This window comes from Strix aluco, chromosome 15, assembly GCF_031877795.1.
Source record: "Strix aluco isolate bStrAlu1 chromosome 15, bStrAlu1.hap1, whole genome shotgun sequence".
NCBI classification, from domain to species: Eukaryota; Metazoa; Chordata; class Aves; order Strigiformes; family Strigidae; genus Strix; species Strix aluco.
Genome location: NC_133945.1, coordinates 5,919,702 through 5,939,612, shown reverse-complemented (window position 1 = coordinate 5,939,612; position 19,911 = coordinate 5,919,702). Strand labels below are relative to the sequence as shown.

The following is a 19,911-nucleotide window of genomic DNA, read 5'->3' as shown; positions in this document are numbered from 1 at the left end:
TGACCAGAACAGCTTAATTTCTTATCCTTTAATTTCTTTTCCAAGCTGCGGCACAGAGGCGGGTTGGGAAGCAGTGCCCGGGCGTGTGTCTGTTGTCACTGCAGTGTCCCCTCCCTGAGCCACCGGCATCCACTGTGGCCGGGCCTGTCCTGGCTCCGTGGGTGCGTGGGGCTGGCAGTGTCCCCTGTCTTCAGCGTGGGGCTGGCTCCGTGCTGTGGGGACGGCTGCCCACGCTCCTGGAGCCCTCCCGTGCCTTTATCTTATCTCTGTTTTTCCTGCAGCAGCAGGGGAAGGGGAGTGTTGCTCTGTGTGTTGTTAAATTGTGCGAGTTTTTGGCAGTAGCTCGGTGGCCACGCTTCCCAGTGCCCTGCGAGGTCTCTGCGGGGCGACGGACCTGCTGGTGCCAGCGTCCTCCCCGCAGCACCCATCTCTCTGCATTTCCCTTGGGGGGCCTGGGTCAGTGCCCCGCTCCCTGCTTCTCTCCAACTGAGCAGGCTCCCTGCCAAGGAGCGGGGTGAGGAGGAGGTCAGTGCTGGAGGAAGGCTGTGGGCACACAGACACGGGGTGTCTGCACCTCTCTGGATGGTGCCAGCTGAGAAATTGGGCCCCGGGGAGGCCAGTTTGGGTGCTGGAGCATCAGCTGCCCCAGTGCAGAGCCAGGCTGGGTCCGCTCATGGTGCCGGGGTCTGTGAGGGAGTGTTTTATAGCCAATAAAACATTTAAATGGGTCTAGAGTAAGTCTAAATGGTTTGAATATTTAATGGAATACATTTGGCTTAATTTCACTTTCATCCTTTATTTGCGATATTGAATTCAGCTGTGCAAAACTGGGTTTTTCTTTGAAAGCGGAGGGAGGGCGGCCAGGTCTGTGGGGAGGGGTAGGCTTTGGGGTGCCTCTGCCCCCCACTGCCACCCCCATGACGGGCATTTAGGGGCATCCCTTGCTTTTGCCTTGCTCAGCCCCCGTGACCCCCCTGAGCCCACGCTGCCTCTCCGCTGAGCTGCTGACTCATTTCGTTACCGCTGATTAATTATTTGCCCCAGCAGTTTATTCCCGGTGTGGATGCCGGTGATCTCTGTGTGTGTGCGGGAAAGGGCGAGGGGCCGGTCCCAGGTTCGGCAGTGCCGGGGAGGGCTGCAGTGGGACATCACTGCCTTTTCCCAAAAAGCTGGTGTGCGGGGGAAGCTGTCTCCGGCCGAGCTCACCAGACGCTGACTGTGCATTGTCCTTCCTTGAAAACCACCTGCCCCTTCATCCTCTTCCCAAAGAGCCGCTTTCCTCCTTGCGTCGGCAAAGGATGGAGAGATCTGAGCCGTGGAGGTGGGGCTCAGGTCGGTCCCATCAGTGGGGCTTTTGCTGGACCCTACGATGGTAACACTGAGCATCAGACAAGGGGAGAAGGCTGTGGTGCCGCTGTACATGCCGCTGAGTCCGTCCGAGAGCAATGGGATCCATCTGAGAGCAATAGGATCCATCTGAGAGCGTTGGGATCCATCTGAGAGTGTTGGGATGGATCTCCATCTGAGAGCGTTGGGATCTCCATCTGAGAGCGTTGGGATCTCCATCTGAGAGCGTTGGGATCCATCTGAGAGTGTTGGGATCTCCATCTGAGAGCGTTGGGATCTCCATCTGAGAGCAATGGGATCCATTTGAGAGCGTTGGGATCTCCATCTGAGAGCGTTGGGATCTCCATCTGAAAGCGTTGGGATCTCCATCTGAGAGCGTTGGGATCCATCTGAGAGCGTTGGGATCTCCATCTGAGAGCGTTGGGATCTCCATCTGAAAGCGTTGGGATCTCCATCTGAGAGCGTTGGGATCTCCATCTGAGAGCAATGGGATCCATTTGAGAGCGTTGGGATCTCCATCTGAGAGCATTGGGATCCATCTGAGAGCGTTGGGATCTATCTGAGAGCGATGGGATCTCCATCTGAGAGCGTTGGGATCACCATCTGAGAGCGTTGGGATCTCCATCTGAGAGCGTTGGGATCTCCATCTGAGAGCGTTGGGATCCATCTGAGAGCGTTGGGATCTCCATCTGAGAGCGATGGGATCTCCATCTGAGAGCGTTGGGATCCATCTGAGAGTGTTGGGATCTCCATCTGAGAGTGTTGGGATCTCCATCTGAGAGCATTGGGATCACCATCTGAGAGCGTTGGGATCACCATCTGAGAGTGTTGGGATCACCATCTGAGAGCGTTGGGATCCATCTGAGAGCATTGGGATCCATCTGAGAGCGATGGGATCACCATCCGAGAGCATTGGGATCCATCCAGGAGCGATGGGATCGATCTGGGAGCAATGGATCTCCATCTGAGAGCGGTGTAACTCGTACAGCTGGCTTTGTCTAACAGGGGCACACAGCATTTTTAATCCCAGCTAAGCACAGAGTCCTTGCCTTGAAGGATTGCAGAACCTCTCAAAAGCAACAGCAAATATTTTATCTTCATGCCTGCAATGGGAAAAATATTTCTCCCCAATCATATGTGTTGGGAGCTTGTGATGGGTGATGGCCATTGCCCCAGTCTGTGGCTGTCCCTGGGCGAGGAGAAGCCCAACGGGGGTCCCAGGGCCTCGGTGATGCTTCAGGGCTTCAGCCTGAGGAAGATGTTCGTGTGACAGATGCAGCAGGCAGGAAGGGTTGTTGTCTTCTAGAGGTCGTAAGACCGGCAGCATGTCTCTGAGGATGCAACTGGGCCTGTTGTGAACAGCTGGGCAGGGTTTGTTTCATTTTGTGGGGGTTTTTTATATTTAATATATTGAAAGGTGGGGAGTGGCAGGGAGCTGTGTCCAGCTGCATCGATGCAGCCGAACCTGCCCGGCCCTCGCCAGCCCCCGTCCAGTCTGCCTGTGTCTCGGGGTGTTTTCCTCCTCCCTGCCAAGCCGCGACGTTCCTGTGCCCAAGTGACACGCTGGGGAAATGGAGGCTTTGGTTCTTCCAGCTTCGCTTGCGCGGGCGTCACCACAGCAACCGCGTGGCCACCAAGCCCCCCCCCCCACACTGCAAACGCTCCGTCCGCCGCGTGCCGTTTTATGGCATTAAGGTCGTTATTAGCGAAGCGTCGCCGAGCCGCCGCCGTTTGCCAGGTGCACCTGCGGTATGGTGTGTGCTGGGCACGGGGGTGACAGAAAAGGAGCAGGGGGGGGTCCTGCCCCAGCGCCGATGCGGCTGTTCCTCGTTACCAATAATGAGGCTGAACCGACCTCAGCTCCTGGTACTGTCCCCACCAGGGAGAGCCGCTGGTGTCGGCACTTCTGTGCCCTTTGCTCTCAACCTTGAAACAACTCCATTAATGATTTTTTTTTTTTTTTTTTCCCCCCCCCCAAAGCCAAGCGCAGGAGGCTGATGGGAGGCATCCAGGCAGCCCCAGCCCCTCCGGGGAGCGCAGACCCCCCCGCTTGCAAGGACCTTGCCCTCCGTGATGCTGAATTTAGTCCATATTACTGGCGTTTGCTTCCCCCGTGCTGCTCGACGGCAGCAGGTCCCCACCAGTGCCTCCGTGCCTCGCTGCTTCCTCTGAGCCGATGACTAAGAAAAACACGACTGCGTGGCTGGATGAATAATTCAGCCCAGCCTTGTTGCTGGGGGGTTCGTAGCAAAGACCCTGTCTAGGGACCTGCTTGTGGGAGGGGGCTGGTCCCTGGATGAGCATCGGTCTTGCAACAGGGATTCGGTGCCCCGGGCAGTGCGGGGTCACTCCGGTCCCTTTCCTGGGCACACAGGGAGCCTTTCCCGCTGCTTGTGCAGCCAGATGGCTGGGTTTTAATTTGTTTTTTTATTTTTTTTTCCCCCCAGCGTTAAGCACACTGGGCTCTCAGGAGCTGCAGGGAAGCAGCCGTTTCTCCGGGGTCGTGGCTGCGGGAGGACGACATCGTTTCCCCAGCACGGCCGGGCACTCACCCTCCCGCCCCACCGGCAAACCGCCCTCCGCGTCGCCCCGTTTGCCGCGCGCCTCGGCGGAAACGCCGGGGGATTGTTGCTACTCTCGGCATCAATTTTTAGAGCGCGGCGCGGGTTTTGGCAGCGACGCCGGCCAGCCCACGCAGCCCCGAGCAGCGCCAGCCTCGGGGAAGGACTGGCAGCTCTGCCGAGCTGGTGGGGGGATGCTGCTTTCGGGGGGTGAGCCTGCCGTGCCGTGGCGTGTGCCCGGGCGTCTCCCCATGGCACCAGCAGGGCTGGGAAGAGACCCCAGCCCTGGGCAGCTGTCACAGGTTGCGTTTATTTTCTCCTGTAACCATATTTTGGGTGTTTCCGTAGGGGCTGAGGGGCCATGGGGTGCTGGGTGGTCAGTGTGCGGGTCGGCGCATGGAGAGAGCGGGGTCAGGGCTGTGAAGCATCTTGAGTGGTTGCAGCGTGGCTGTGGGCTTCCTCGGGCTCCCCAGAGTCATGCTTCCTGATGGAAAAGCATTCCCTGAGAGCACGCGTGGCAGGTTTCGGATGAGTGGGCTTTTCTTTTTCCTCTAAGTGCTGAGGCACACGCGCCCTGAAGCCAACCCCGAGCAGCTCCAAGGGTGCTGGGTCCTGAGCCCCCTGGCTCCTTCCCCGGAGCTGCCACGCTTTGCTGACAGGGCTTGGGGACACATGGCTGATGTGACGGGACGGGAGCGGGGCTGGGAATCACTTCCCAGTGAATCCTGGTGTTCGGGAGAAGGGCTGGCTGCGGGGCATTGCCGCGGGGCATCTCTGGTGCATCCCTGCAGCACGTTGCCACGGTGCTGGCCCAGCAGCAAACAGCAGTGGCAGAACTGGGGGAGCCGGAGCCCTAAGAGGGGTGACCCCACCTGCCTCTGCCTGAGTTTGTGTTGTGCAGAGGGGGAATAAAGGGCAGAGACCGTCCCATCTCGCCGTGCCCGCCGGCGCTGTGGTAAGTGGCGTTCAGCTTTGCTGACCCAAGAGAGCTGCAGGGATGGAAACACCCAAAACACGCCAGCACGGCACCGCCGGGGCGTGATCCACTGGGGGGGGGGACCAGCGCTCCCAAGCCTGAGCCTTGTGCCTGCTGCTCCGCTGCGGTGGCTTTCCTGAGGGCTTTGCCAGCTCCTGCAGCATCGCCCCGCTCTGGGATGCGGGATGTGCACAAAAATCAGAGTGGTGGCAGCCGTGGGCCTGTGTGCTGCGGGGCTGGCAGACCTCGGGGAGCAGCGCCGAGAGCACTTAATTCAGCGATGAGGAGCTGAACTTGGGGAGCCGGGTCCTGCTGCGGTGGGCGTGCGCGCCGTAGCCCTTTGCATTGGGGTGAATCGCAGCTTGGCGAGGGGGATGCACAGTTCCGCCCGAGCTTTCTTAAATACATTAAGGTGCTGCACTTATAAATGTGCATGAATTAATGTGAGAAGTGCTTGACAATGCCTAAAATAACTTTGTTCCCGAGCAAGCGTTAATGCACGGCAGATGTGTTTTTCCCTCCTGAATAATACACACGTGAGGTCAAATTGCGCCCGAAAGCTCAGCATGCTGGCGGTCCCGCTGGGCCTGGCATCGCCGAGGGACAGCAGCGGGGAGTGGGGCAGCTTGGGGGGCGATGGGTTCCCCAGGGGACCAGTCCCCCAGCTCGGTGCTGAGGTGGAAATCCTCTCCCCAGGACCCCGACCACTCCAGCCTCAGTCCTTGTCTGCAGTTGGGCTTTCCCAAGGGATCTCCCTGATGCAATGAAAAAAATCAAGGCAACCACACGTGGGTTTTGGTTCAGTTTTATTTGAAAAAAAGGTTTCCAAATGCCTGTTTCTTGCAGTAGCACCCAGCTGTCCGGGAGCACAGTCAGCCCTGTGTTCCCAGCCGGGACCTCCCAGCGCCGCTTAGCAAAGAGGAGGCAAAACCTCAGAAAACTCTCCCTCGGAGTTTGGAAAGCAAACACGGAGCTGAGGAGGGGTCCTGCCCTGCAGGGAGGGGGCAGGGGCTCATTGTGCTTCAGCCCCCACCACACCGCCCAGTGCCCGGCAGCTGCTGCACCGCAGAGATGGGCTGGTGCGGCGGTGAGCACCCAGAGCTGGCATGTGCCATCCCCAGGGTCTTAACGGACTTGTACGGACTTCAGCAAATCCTGCTGGAGTTGTTCACGCGCTCTCTTTTTCCTTAAATCCTTTGAAGGATTCAGCTGGACTTGGGTTTGCTGCTCAGCGAGAACACGGCTTTCGAGAGCTGTCTGCCTTAGCTGCAGGTGAAGGATTGTGTGTGTGTGTGTGTGTGATAAAAAGCTACAGATTCATTTGTCAGGTCTTTGGGGATTTTTATTTCTTTTGAGGGATGAGAAGTGCTATTTAATAATGCTGTTTGCAACATCAGCTGCAGAAGACGCTGCATTACTGCCAGATGCTGCCGGGGTGTTTGCTCCTGGATATTCAGACCTGATTTTTTTTAATTGGATTGCAAAGTCTTCTCTGAAACTTTGGGCAAGTTTTCATCCCTTTAGGTGCCAGCCCTCTGACACAAAGGCCTCCAGTTGCAGGTACAGCTGATGGCCTGCACTGTGCTGCGTGCTGCGCAGGAGAGTCTTGGTGATCAGAGCCCTGGGGCCTTTCTCAGCATCATCCTCCTCCAGGCAAAGTGACCCCACTGCAATTTATAGCCGGGCAGACGAGGCTGCCCAGGAGGCTGGTTTTGTAGCTCCAAAACCAAATTATAATATTCTTCAGACTGGGATAGGCCAACTGGAAAATGTTTGGACCAAGCATAACACGAGGAAAAATTAATCTTTCCTAATTGCTTGCTATGCCCGAGGGCTGCTTGGGGGTGTGGGGGGTGAGCCAGAGGAGGGATAGGCTTGCAGCCCCCCAGGGCTGGGGGTCCCCTCTCTGGGTGTTTCCTGGTGACTTTCTCTTGCACGAACCCCACCGTTGCCTGGCTGCTCTGGGGCCAAACCAGTTAAACTCCTCCTGAGCTGGGACAGGCTTTGTGCTGGAAATGAGACGGCTGTGGCAGGGCTTAAACGTGGTTCCCGGGACCCTGCACCCGGACACAACTGGGCTGAGTCAAAATCATGTCCTGCCGTGTCCGGGGTGGCTCCCCCACAGGGATCCTCCTATTTATCATCCTTGGGGGTGGTGGAGGATGGAGTGTGGGGGGACGGGGTGCTCAGCCCAGGTCTGGCTGCTGTCACTGGGGCTGTGACGAGGGGGAAGCCCAGGGTGCAAAGCGGCGGCGGGGGGCGGGCAGCAGCACAGCAGCAACGTGGGGCTCCCCGGCTCATCCTGTGGCTCCAACACCCCACCGGCAGCTGCGATGGGAGCGCAGGGTACAGCAGTACCTGACACAAGGACTGGCTGCTTTGACATAGAATCAGAGAATCTTTTAGGTTGGAAAAGACCTTTAAGATCATAAAACTGATGCAAGGCTTTATTCCGCCCCCCTCTCCCCAGAGTAGAGTAAACAATTCCCTGTGTAACAGTAATTGATAACCCATTTTTCCTTCTTGTGGCATTGACAGCCGCCGTGTTTCCTGTAAATGAGAAATGATATTGCAATAAATGCTCTGTAGAGATTCTTGTTCTGCTCTGCAGCACGGTCTGTCCTTGATGAAGAAAATGAAGATAAATATGCTGAGCGCCACGTTACTTATTCTTGGTATTGGCACAGATCTGCGTGAGCCATCTCTGCCCCCTTTGTTTCCAAGGCTGCCTGGTTTAGAAGAAGCATGGATATTTTTAAAAATATCTCTTCTATTATAAAGTAGAAAAAAAGAGATGGAAGGGGTGAGTAATGCAGCCCAGGGTGGTGGGGGAGCTGCCGCAGACTGTCCCCGGGTGGGGAGGAGGGATGCGGCCGTGGGCTCCGTCCGATCCTGGGACCTGACCGCATGCTGGGACAGCAGGGATGGGCTGCAGCCTCCTTGCTGACTGTCGTGTTTCGGTGTCTCTGGTCTCCGGAGCAGCTGTAGCAGATCCTATCCTGCGGATTTTTAAGGGTGGAAAACCCAGTTTCCGTGGCTGCCTGCAGGGCTGGGGCACAGGCTCACTCCGACGTGGCGGGGATGTCTGAAAGCCTCACACGGCCACATCTCCCGCCTGGTGGGATGAGCCTGAGCAGCCCCGTCGGGCTTAAAAGAATCGATAGGCTGAGTCTTGTCTGCCTGCAGCTCCAGCAAGGAACTATCCTACAAGGAACTGTCCCCTTGCTCATCACCGGGGCCTTACTGGTTAGATGGAGCGGCCGGGCTGGGGAGGGAAAGCGTCCCCCACCCAACGCTGCTCCACCAGCAGCACGGCTGCCACGGGCGATGCCGAGAAGCAGAGCATGACTTTATTGTAAAATATATGATCCTAACCAGATCCTCTTACCTCTAATCTGTCCCTAAGACAGGATTCTCTGCTTCTTGCCAGAAAATCCTTTTATGTGCAGACTGATGTGAATAGAAGATGATAAGTCACTAATTCTTCTGTGTGTCTGCTCTAACAAGAGCCTCGACTCTTACACTCTGCAGGGCTGGCAGCCAGGGAGATGTTAATTGGGCTTTAATGTAGCGTACATGGCTCTTGACAAAGGCTACTGCTGCAGACATCCCTGGGGCGTGCGTGGGGCGTGGGGAAGGGGCTTAGGTGCCCGTGGGGGCGAGGGACTCTGCAGGGCGTGCGGAGGGTCTGTGCCCACCTGGAGACCACGGGTTGGGGTGATTTATATCGGGCAGGGCTTGCGGCTTCTCCCCTCTCTCCTGCGTTGCAGGGCAGGTTGTGCCCTGGCCAGGACCTGGGTGCAGGCAGAGAGGGGACGTGGTGGGGTGACCCCCCCAGAGGAGGCGGGTGGAGGGGACGCAGGGCCAGCTCCAGCAGCAGAGCGGATCAGAAGCACCGTCTGCTGCAAGGTGCCGTGTTAATCTGCTTTTCGCGGGGGTCTGCTGTTGAACTGAGCAGCGAGCGCCGACACGTTATCGTTTCTGAAAGGATCTTGGCACCAGGGATCGGCGGCTGGCTCTGGAGCGTCTCTGCTGCAGGCAGGAGTGTGCGAGTCCTGGGGAGGAAAAAAAAAAAAAAAAGAAAAAAAAAAAAAAGGCAGAAGTTTCTATTTTTAGCTGCAGAGTGCAAACGCACAGCGCTGCCGAGGAAATTAATCACCTGCCCTGGAAGATGAATGGTCGGGTTTTCTCTCGGAACAGATCTCTGGGACGAAGCGGAGGGAGCGGTTCGGGGGTGTCCTGGCTGCCCGGGTCTCCTGGGGACATGTGTCGGGGCCGCTCGGGCACATCACCAGCGGTGGCACAGCGGCTCCACGGCTGAGGAGGAGGAGGATCAAAGATGTTTCCCAGCACCTGGGCCACCCTCGAGCAGGACTCAGCACGGCTGGAGCAGGACGGCATCCAGCCACATGGCACTGCCCCGCATCCAGCCCGTGTCCCTGCCCCGCTGTCCCCATTCCCAGCAGCTTTCCGCAGGCTCCAGCGCAGCGTTGGGCTGTTCCCTCCCCTCTCTTGCAGGGAATGTGCTTCTGAAAGGTTTTTTCCCCACGCCGGGGGTGGTGGGCTGGCTGGCTGCGTTCTCCATCGAGCGCTGCCCCGTGAGCCGGCGATGGGCAGAGCAGCCCTACCATCATGAGCTCTGAAAGCCCGGGTGAAGTTGAGATAAGAGCTCAGCGCTGCTCTTTTTGCTCTGGTGTCTGCTCACGGTTGCTGAAACTTAAATATTTGTTCCTGGTTACTGTTTGTCTCGCTGAACAGATCTTGATTTCAGAAGCACAGATCCTTGTGTAATATCAGCCTCCCGCTCTCTTCCCTTTGGTTACCCCCAGCAGAAATAACAGGAGGTTTTAAAACCAAGTTTCTCCAAGAAAAGCAGCTTTTTCCTGGAGGTTGGGTCCTCTGGCCTCGGGCACAGCCAGGCTCGGGGCTTCCCCGTGGCATTGTGCTGGGCTGCTGGGCCCTGCAGGGGGGGATGGCAGAGCCAAAACCTGCTGGGTACTGGCCCCAGGGACCCCGGGCTGGTGCTGAGCTGCCGTCGTGCTCCCCGCTGTGCACGGGCTGTAAATAACACAGAGCGGGAGAGTCAGAAGAGCTCCAGCTCCTCACCCGGAGCCAGCTCGGATGGTCCGTACCCCGAGGCAGACCCTGCTGCCATGTCCCAGCCTCCCGGCACCCCCTGTTTGTTTGGGCACCCCCCGTTTGGGCACCCCGTGTTGGCCAACACGTCGGTGCTGATGCAGGGAGCCACCTCCGGCATCTCTGGAGTGACGCACGGTGCGAAGCCTGTGCCAAGAGCAGGGCCCGCAGCAGCTCAGAGCAAAAGCACCAAAGGTGGGGAGCAGAGGGGACCTTCCTCCTCCTCCTCCTCCTCCTCCTCCTCCTCCTCCTCCTCCTCCTCCTCCTCCTCCTCCTCCTCTAGAGCAGCTCATACTTTCTAATTTATGGCTGCATTAGGAAAGTGAGGGCTGGAACCCAACAAAATGACTCTTCCAGGCTGCAAGCAACCAGCAGTTTGGTTTTGGTTGTTGTTTTTTTATTTTCATTTTCTCCAATGAAAATGAAATTTTCTCATTTGGGGTCTAAAAAAAATCACCCAATTTTGAGGGATCAAGTTTTTAGCGACCAGCTTGTACAGATGGAGCAAAGGGGGGCTGCTCATCGAGCCTTGACCTTGGCAGAGGGCCGGGCTGTCCCTGAGCCAGGCTGCGGTGGCTGGAGAAGATGCTGAGCTGCCAGGACCAGCTCGCTGGCAGCGGCACGCGCGCGTGTGGGAAAACTTCAGGGGTTTAATGAGCAAATTTAATGCAGTGTCCTGCTGTTTTGGGCAGATTTCCATATTGATCCTGAATCTATCTTTGCAGCCGCTTTTGGAGGTGGTGGTTATTTGTCTGTCTGCTGTAGCCCATCACACCTGCGTCCCGCCTCCTCCCGGTGGTGCTGGTGGAGCCGGGGGCTCCCTGGGCTTTGCCGAGTGGGAATTTGGATCCGGGTCCCACCTTGGCACGGGGCTGGGGTCCCCCAGCACCCCTTCAGCCAGCTCCCCCTTGCCGTGCTGGCTGTTTTCCTCCTGGCTTTTTAAAAATAAAGGATGCCCCAATCTATTCACGCGCTCCCGGGGTGCTCCCGAGTGGTGGTGGGGACCTGGCAGCCCCCCGGCGCGTGATGCCGCAGCCCTAATGGTGTTGGCGGGGGGGGCTGCACTGTCAGTCCCCCGGCCCACAGCGGAGCCGTCACCGCCGCTAATTAACTCAGCCAGTGCCCCAGCCGCCTGCGCTCTGGTTTGATGTATATTCACTAATGCAATTTTTTTCCCCTTTTCGCAGGAACTCGCCCCCGGTTTGCCGCGGGGGCTGCCTCCAAAGCGCACTAATGACATTTCGGGTTGGTTTGGTTTTTTTTTTTCCTTTTCCATCATGAAAGCGGAGATGGGGATGGCTGGGGGCCAGACCCCTGCCGGCTCTGGGGACAAGCCCACTGCAGCAGAGGTGCTGGCACAGCCGTGGATGGGTGCCCTCAGCCCCCCCGGGACCCCGCAGCCCCGGGGTTTCTCTCCTCTTCAGGTGACAACCCCAGCGGTTTGGGGAGGAACAGGGCTGCAGGCTGGGCACACCGGGGTCCCTCAGCTGATCCCCCAAACACTGCCCGTCCCCTTTGCTCCCTCCAGGGCCACCCATGCTGGGCTGCAGCCGTGCCGCGCCGCGCAGGGGGATGCTCTGGGTGGGTGGGGGGTTGTTGGTGGGTGCTCCTGGGCAGCATCGCTGGAGCCAGCATCCGTCAGAGGCTCCGGGGAGCCAGAGTGAGGGGTTCCCCTGGTTGGAGCCTGAGTGCTGTCAGCAAGCAGCTTCCCATTTGTCAAACTGTGAGGCGGGTTAATCCATGTATCTTATTTAATGTTCTAAGGCTTTCGTTAATGAGTTAATGCGTGGAAAAGCTGGGGGGAGGCCGGGCTGCGGTGCGGTTACTGACCCCGGGTTACGCTGCAGCTTTCACTGACGTGGGCTCCAGCGCCTGCAGACAGGCCGGGATGTGCCGGTCGCTCCCGGGGCGGTTCACTGGCACCGAGGGGATCCCGTGGACTGGGCGAGTGGCATTTCCCAAACTGCAGCTGGTCACAGCTGACCTGGGAGCAGCGCAGGGCAGCAGGCCGGCGGCGGGGGCACTGGGCTTGGGAGGGGGACCCTTGTCTGTCACCGGGTGCGTGTTTCGGGGAGCAGCGCGGTTTCGCTCCATCACAGGCACCTTCCCCTCCCTCCTCTCTGTCTCCAAATGGCCGCTCTCCTGCCGTCGCCGGGGTGGAATCGTGCCGGGGCTGCAGCCAGCAGGGCCGTTGGTGTCTTGATAATGCTGCTCTTAATTGAGGACCATCTGCACTTGGTAATTTAATTTTTCCTGCATCTGCAAGGTTCCAACTTTATTTATCTGACATCCTGAGGATTATTTAACTTACGAGCATCATGTTCCTCCAACAAAAGCACTCCAGGCAATCCACTGCAGCCCCTGCTAGAAGATATTTTAATAACATTGTCAACGCCCCAGGAAAAAGGACACATAAAAACTGAAATTGCAAAGGGCGACAACAGAGCTGAGTTGCGGGGATGGCTTTCCTGCCTGCTTTTGCATAGCGGGTGGCCTGCTGTGAGTATTACCTCTATTATATTAAACTGTGCAAGATTAAGAACAAACCCTGAGCAACACAACCCCTCGTCACCATCAGGCCTGGCAGTGTATTTTGTGTGTCAGCGCATTGACACACGTCTTGGCTTTGTCTTTGGATGCTTATTAGTAGTTAAACCCCCCAGCTGTGCCTTTGGAGGGCTGCGAGTATGGAATTGAACTGCAGCTTCTTAAAAAAAGAATAATTGGATGCTAGAAAGTCTATTAGCTGTGGTATGGGGGAAGACTTGGGCATCTGGTTCACGTGGCACCGGCGGGAGCCGTTGCGTGCCGCTGGCAGCAGCCTCTGCCTTTTCTTACCCCACTCCTCCCACCTTCTACTCCGTTTCTTCACCCACGTTTTGCAGCCGCCCTGTGCTTGGGGGCAGGCAGGGATGCAGGCAGGAGACACTGCTCTGTTCCACACCTAAACCCTGGGGAAGCCAGTTTTTTTCCCCAGCCTGGTCCAGCAGCACCTGGGTCCACACGCAGACTTTAATTAAGCCTTTTCCCCGCCCCTAAAATGTAGGTCAGTCGTAATTAGTGTGAATCCTGCTGCTGCCAGCTTCGCTGTTAATTAAGCTCCTGAAGTGGAGGTCGATGCCTCAGAGGTTCAGCTTTTTCGGCTGCTCACCAGATGCTTTGTGATCACTTCGGCTCGGCTGGTCCGTGCTCAGGGCTAGGGCCATGTTCGCCCTCCTTCCATCCGGTCACCCTCGAAGCACGGCCACGGTGGGGACGTGGCTACGGTGGGGACGTGGCCACATGCCCGGGCACAGCCGCCCCTCGGCGCACGCTCTCCTCCGAGCAGGAGGTGCTGGTTTAGCTGTGGAAGGGCGCTCGTTTGGTGCCTATTTTAATGTGAAGCTCCCGGTGTCCTCATCCCTTGTCATTATCCATCACACCAAGCGTCTTCATCCCCTGGGAGGGCTCCTGGTGCTCGTGCCGAGATCTGGAGCAGCTGGGTGCTCCGGGGCACAACGGGGAAGCGCAAAGCGTTTTCCTTCCTCGGCAGCTCCTGGCACGGTGTCCCTGGCGCGGTCCCTGGCAGGTGGCTTCGGCAGCTGGTTGCCACCGGCTGGGGACGGCGTTCGGATGAGCATCACACGGGTGCGGAGCCGGGGGCTCCCAGCCCCTGCGCCTTGCGGGATGTGCTGGTGCCTCCAGCGTGGCACCGGGACCTGTAGGTAGGACCCGGGGTTTTGGAGGACGAGATGAGCTCAGAAAGCAGATCTGCTGCAGGAGGGAAATCCGCCCCGTCTCGCCCACGAAACGGGTGCCTGGCGGCGCCGTTCTCCATCCGCTGGGATGATGGTGAAGGTGCAGCTCCTCCACTCGGGTTTTCTCAGCGCTGATCACCGTGACGTGTTTCCACCCGGGCAAGGGCTTGTGGCCACGCTCGCTCGGGTGCCAGGGAGCCCCTCAGGGCAGCGGGGACCCTCGGTTTTAAGCACTTAAAGCCTTCAGCGGCTCCGGGGAAAGCCTCGGCACAGTGAGCTGGTCCCGACCCCTGGCCGGGTCCCCAAGCGCTTTCGGCTCCCCCACCCCACAGCCTGGCTGCCTATTTTTACCGCTCCCAGGCTGTGAATCACTTCGCTCCCTCGTCTCGGTCGCTGCCTTTGAAGGTATTTATAAACCGCGATCATCTCCCCTGCGCCTGCTTTAGCAGACTGTGTAAATTTAGCGCTCTGGCTCACTCCTGCCCTCTCCTCCTCACCCGTATCCTCTCTGTTCGGCGAGCGTAGATGGGCAGGAGCCGAGATGCTCCCTCTGCACTGATTAAAAACATGAAAACAGCAACGAAGAGCCTCATCGGCACCGTCCTGGCATGGTGATGCCGGGCACCAGCATCCCGAGGTGCCCAGTACTTGGTGCCGAGCGGTGTGGGATGCGCAGGGGTGGCTCTTGGCACGCGTGTGCCACCGTTGCCTGGGAGGGTTTTGGTGGCACTGGAGCTGGTGGCGAGTCCGGTGCTGGGCAGGGGTGAGCTGGGGCAGAGCCGGGGAAGGTCAAGGTCAGGGCAGCCCTGGTTGTGCCACGGTCGTGCGCCTGGGGAGGGGAGAGCACCCCACACCTGCTCCGGAGCAAAGGGGATTTAAATCCGTCATCACCAGAGCAGCAAGGGGCTGCCCTGTCCTGCCGGTGCACAGTTCCTGGCCGTGTTTTCATCACATCCTCCTAATCCCTGAGTTAATTTCTGGGGATCTCACAGGCAAATGAATCTCTGCTCCTTCCCCTGGGACTGCCAGGTCTTTAGGATTGCGTTTGATTAATGTTTGGAGCTCGCCAGGCCAGCAGTGGCTCTGGGACGCCGTCAGGACCCGTCCCCTGCCCTTGCTGGCTGACACAGCCACCCAACCGATGGGCTCCCCCCGCGGCCCCGCACTGCTCAGCCAGGACACGCTTCAGGCGGGCACAAAAAGTTTCCTGTTGGCTTTGGGGAAAACCCCGCAGGGCAGCACAGAGGGGCACTGCCCCCTCTCCTCCTCCTTCCTACCTTTCCTGCTAAAACCAAGCAAAATGGGAAAAAAAACCCCCACAAAACTGAGAGAGAAACCGGTGCTCACTGGGAGAAAAACGGGTACAAACAGCAGGAAGAGGAGTTATTTTTAAGTTGCTGACTGAATATGGAGTAGCTGGCTGTCTCTTTTGAAGGCCATTAAGATGGGATGCTGACGCTCATTAATTTATTGCCAGAGGTCCTTTAGCCTGAGCCCCACGCTGCACTAAATCAGCCTCGCAGACACGAGGATTTAAGCATCCAAACAGATGTAGCTCGCAGCAGATGCGGGGAGGGATCTCCTGGCTGGGCCACGGCGCAAATGGAGCAACGTTTCAAAAAGCGGGGAGAGGAGATCAGCCCGAGGGTTCAGGAGGAAACGCCGCCCGGGATGGGGGGCCAGGGTGCTCGTGTCTCCCCGGGGTCCCTCACCGCCCTTTCTCTTCTCTTCTCTTTCAGAATAAGGTGCTGACGGTGGATGGGGTGAAGGTGAAGCTGCAGGTACGTCCCCGTGGCCCTGGTAGCAGCTCCCTCACCCCCCCACCATGGGTGTTTGGGGTTGGGCAAAGCCCCTCAGCATAGGAGCACCCCAGAATCGATTCCCCCATCTCCATCCTTTGCCGTCTCGTCTCCCGCCCCGGGACAGCCTTAGGAGCGCTTTCAGGTGCTCTGTCCCCGAGGGTGGGGGCTGTCCTGGCCGCAGTGACCCCCCCCCCGTCCCAGCCCACCCACCTCCTCACCGCTCCGTGACAGCAGCCGGAGCCGCACCCGTGGGGTTTGTCCGGCACTTCCAGGGAGCTCCTGCTTTGGAAGGGCCAGAGGAGAGTGAGAGGGACCGAGATCCTCGGAAGGGATCCATGTCCCCGGCCTCAGCCACATCCAGCCTGCGGGACACGCAGCTCTGGTGTCCCCCTGCACCCAGAGCCGCTCCAGCCCCCCCAACCCCTCTGCCAGGAGCTCAGTAACGACATTAGCACTGATCTTCCCCCGACAGCAGCGTGGCACTCGGCAAACGAATCGCTGCATTAAAAACTGATAAATTAAATTAGCGGGTCCCCACGCATCCATCTGCTGGATGGATTTTTCCGATTAAGGGACACGTCGGGAGCCCTTTGCCACGCACCATCGTCTCCGCGTGCTGAGGAGCGGGGAGGTGCCGCTTCAATATTATCACCCCTGTCATTTTTCCTATTGCTGTCCCTAGAAGCAAAAGGCTGAAGGAGGTTCCTGGGGTCGCACCGTGCCGGCTGGTTTGGTGCTGGTTTTGGTGCTGGGTGGGTGTCACGACCCGCACTGCGAGCCCAGAGAGTTGTAAAGGTTCTGTGATCCCATCGGGTTCAATTAAGGTGAAATGACACCAACCAACCAGTTAAAATGTTTTATTTGTGGTAGAAACGGCTTAAACTTGGAAAAGGATAATGAGTGATGTGGTCTATTGTAAATCTGTAAGAAAGAAAAGAAAGGAAAGAAAAGGAAGGAGAGTCAAAGAATCTGGATCATCACCCCTGGCTCCAGCGTTGTCACAGGTCCGGTGATCTCGGGTGGTGGGTGCACACCCAGCAAAGTTTCCTGTCGCCTTTTAAGTTCATTTTATCAGCTGATTTGCATACTAGATGAGGAAAGGTAGATATTCCATGAACTCATTTCCATGAGAGACGAGGAAAAAGGAGGAGCAGGGGTTCTGCACACGCATTGAGGGGGAGTGGGATGCACCAGCCCCCTCATCCGGTTGAGTCGGTGGTCATGCTCACCACTTCCACCTTTATTTTTCCCTCAGTTCCCACAGATTTTTGCTGCCTTTCCTGTTTCTTGAACAATCATCCAGCTTCTGGGGCAGGATGCTCACCTCTTATCAGGCCTTTCACCTGAACACCTGGTTTCACTCAGCCCACGTTTCCCTGCTTTGAGGTTTATCTCAGGAGTTTGTCAATACAATCGCGGGGGGGGGTGGGGGGGGTGGGGGTGTGCACCCTTCAATACCCTCCATGCCTCCTTGTGTGACATTCTTTAGCCTAATCACAAAGGCCACAGCTCGACCTTGAGGTTTTCTGCGCCGATGAATGTTTGAGGCGTTAATTCCTTCAGTTCCCTCCAGAGGGGTCTCTCAGCCCATGGCTGACCCCTCTGCTCCTGTCTGCCTTCCAGATCTGGGACACGGCCGGGCAGGAGCGCTTCCGCAGCGTCACCCACGCCTACTACCGGGACGCCCACGGTAAGCACGGCCACCTCTGCTTCCCGGGGTGGGGGAGCAGCCCCCTCCCGAGCCGCAACGCCAGCCCGGGTGAGTCGGGAAGCACCGGGAGCTGTTTCCCCGTCGGAAGCAGCCGCCAAGGCTCCGCTTGGCCACGCTCCTGCCCAGCACTAACGCACCGTCCCTCTCTCCGCAGCCCTGCTCCTGCTCTACGATGTCACCAACAAAGCGTCCTTCGACAACATCCAGGTAACGGCGGCACCCCCGGGCCCCTCCTGCCCACCCCACGGGTGCCACGGGCTGGGTGGCGGGTGCGGGTTGGCCCCGGGGAGCGGGTAGGTGCTGCGGGGGATGTGTGTTGGAGGTGGGAACCGGGATCGTTTCCAGAAGGGCTGCAGGTAATGGCGAGCACCCGACGGCGGGTCCGCCTGCGAGGGCACCACAGGACGGGCAGAGGTTTTCCCCTTCATAGCAAATAAAAGGGGTGATGGTGTCACTTCACTGGCCAATTAACGCAGTAATTACAGCACCGGCTGGAGAACTCGCTCCGGTAAATGCGCACGGACAGATTTACTGAGCGAGGTCCTCCTCTGTGCCTTCGGGTCCCAATGGGACCAACTGTGGCCAGGGCAGAGGGTCGCATCCTGCTGCATGCTCCCCGCCCCCAGCAGCCCTGCCCTTCCTGCTGGCTTTTGTGGGGGTCCCTGTGCCCCCTCCCTGCAGACCAGGCCCCCCCGGCTGATGCTGAGCCCCCACGCGGGTGCTTCAGGGGTGCTGGGGAGTGGGATCTGGCAGAGGTGGGGGAGAGCAAACGCTGCCCACGAGCACGTAGTGTGGGGGGCAGGAGGATGTGGCCTTGGCATCCCCTCCCCTCGCCCCGCGCGGGTACTGGGGGCCACCTATGCCACCGCCAGCTCTGCTGGGAGCAATTAGCCCTGAATGAATAGGATGTTAATTGCTCATGTCCCAGACATGGAGTACACGGTGTGCGTCTGTGGTGAGCACGCTGTGTGTCTGCAAAAACACCCTGTTCAATAGCCATGTGGCATTAACACCCCAGGGTGGGGAGCTCCTGGGGAGTCCTGCACACCCCTGACCCCCCTGGGCCTGGCTGGCTGGAGCTGTCCCTGTCCAGAGCATCCTTCTGTTGGTGGCCCCGCAGTCCCAGAATCCCAGAATCATCTCAGTTGGAAAAGACCTTGAAGCTCCTCCAGTCCAACCATGAACCTCACACTGACCGTTCCCAACTCCACCAGATCCCTCAGCTCTGGGTCAGCCTGACTCTTCAACCCCTCCAGGGATGGGGACTCCCCCCCTGCCCTGGGCAGCCCATTCCAACGCCCAACAACCCGTTCTGCAAAGAAATACTTCCTCACATCCATCCCGTGGCAGGGGACGGGGCATGTCCTGCCACCCTGCTCCCATAGCACTGGGAATGTTTCCTGCAAGCTGGGACCAGCCCCAGCAGTGGCATTTTCCAGCCTGGGGAGCTGGATGGCTCGAGGAGCTGCTGGGCCTAACAGAGAGCGAGTGCCGGTCGCTCCCCGGGCTGCGGGTCTGTGCTGAGGTTGTGATCCTGCAGTGAGACAGAAAACCCACTTGGAGCTTTCACGCTGCTGGGTAACACAGCCCCGTTGGCCAGCGCTTTGCCATGAGCCCAGAGCTGGTGCTCAGAGCTGGGGCACAGGCAGCAGGGTCAGGGATTACAGGGAATTAGGGCAAATTTGATTAGATTAGGTTGGATGAGAGGGTAGGGAAGTCAGCCCATGGTTTGGGGAGGCAGGTTCAGCCGCCTGCCGGGATGAGTGCGCTCGGCACAGGGGCAGGACACGGGTGGGGGCCTCGTCCCGGAGCAAACCCTCAGCCTTATCCTCCAGAAAGGTTTAGTCTTAATGTCCCAACCGAGGGGGAATTTGGGTGAAAGTCCTACAAGCGTCCGCAGTCAGACGAAGAAGGCAGCAGGGCTGAAAGGCTGCTGGTAGCCTTGAAAATTGTCAGCAGCCAAAGCGGGGTCCCACAGGGTTTTTGTTTTCCATCTAACCCCCAGCCACCCCCTCCCTGTGTCCACATATCGCCCCCAGCATTGCTCGGGGACAGCAGTGTTCCCCACAGAGTGCCCAGGACTGGGGCAGCACCCCATCCTGCTCCTCCTCCTCCTCCCCTGGGGCTGTGCTAACCCCTTTCTCTGTCTCACTCCCTCCAGGCTTGGCTGACAGAGATTCACGAATACGCGCAGCAAGATGTGGTCCTCATGTTACTGGGAAATAAGGTGAGCCCAGCTCCACGGCTTCACCAGAGCCTCCTCTTCCTCCCAACGGTCCCACGACGGAGCCGCGGGCAGGGGAGCTTGGGAGGGCATGAGGGGACATGGGGGTTGCCTGCTGGTGACCTTCCGAATCATCCCAAATTGCTCTTGGCCATTCCTGTCGGCAGGTGGATTCAGCCCAGGACAGAGTGGTGAAAAGGGAAGATGGAGAAAAATTAGCCAAGGTAGGTGAGATGTCTGTCTGCTGCGGTGGCAGCCGGTGTTACGTGACCTGACCGGGGACGTGCGAGCGTGCCAATGTGTACTCGATGATGGACCCTGGTGAAATGGTTAAACTGGAGCCCAGTCTGACCCAAAATACATCTGGAAGCCCTTTGCTTTTCTTCCCATGTCTTGCTTTCCTCTTCCTCCTCATCC

The 19,911-nt window shown here is 58.3% G+C and overlaps 1 protein-coding gene across 1 annotated transcript in view; it reads left to right on the top strand.

Moving 5' to 3' along the window:
- Positions 1–19,911, top strand: part of RAB26 (RAB26, member RAS oncogene family) — a 32,577-nt gene that overhangs the window by 9,465 nt on the left and 3,201 nt on the right. The window contains exons 3-7 of the mRNA XM_074841154.1: positions 15,497–15,538; positions 17,183–17,249; positions 17,425–17,477; positions 19,432–19,497; positions 19,662–19,718. Of these exons, the coding sequence (XP_074697255.1) occupies positions 15,497–15,538; positions 17,183–17,249; positions 17,425–17,477; positions 19,432–19,497; positions 19,662–19,718 (285 nt within the window). The remainder of the gene's footprint in view (positions 1–15,496; positions 15,539–17,182; positions 17,250–17,424; positions 17,478–19,431; positions 19,498–19,661; positions 19,719–19,911) is intronic.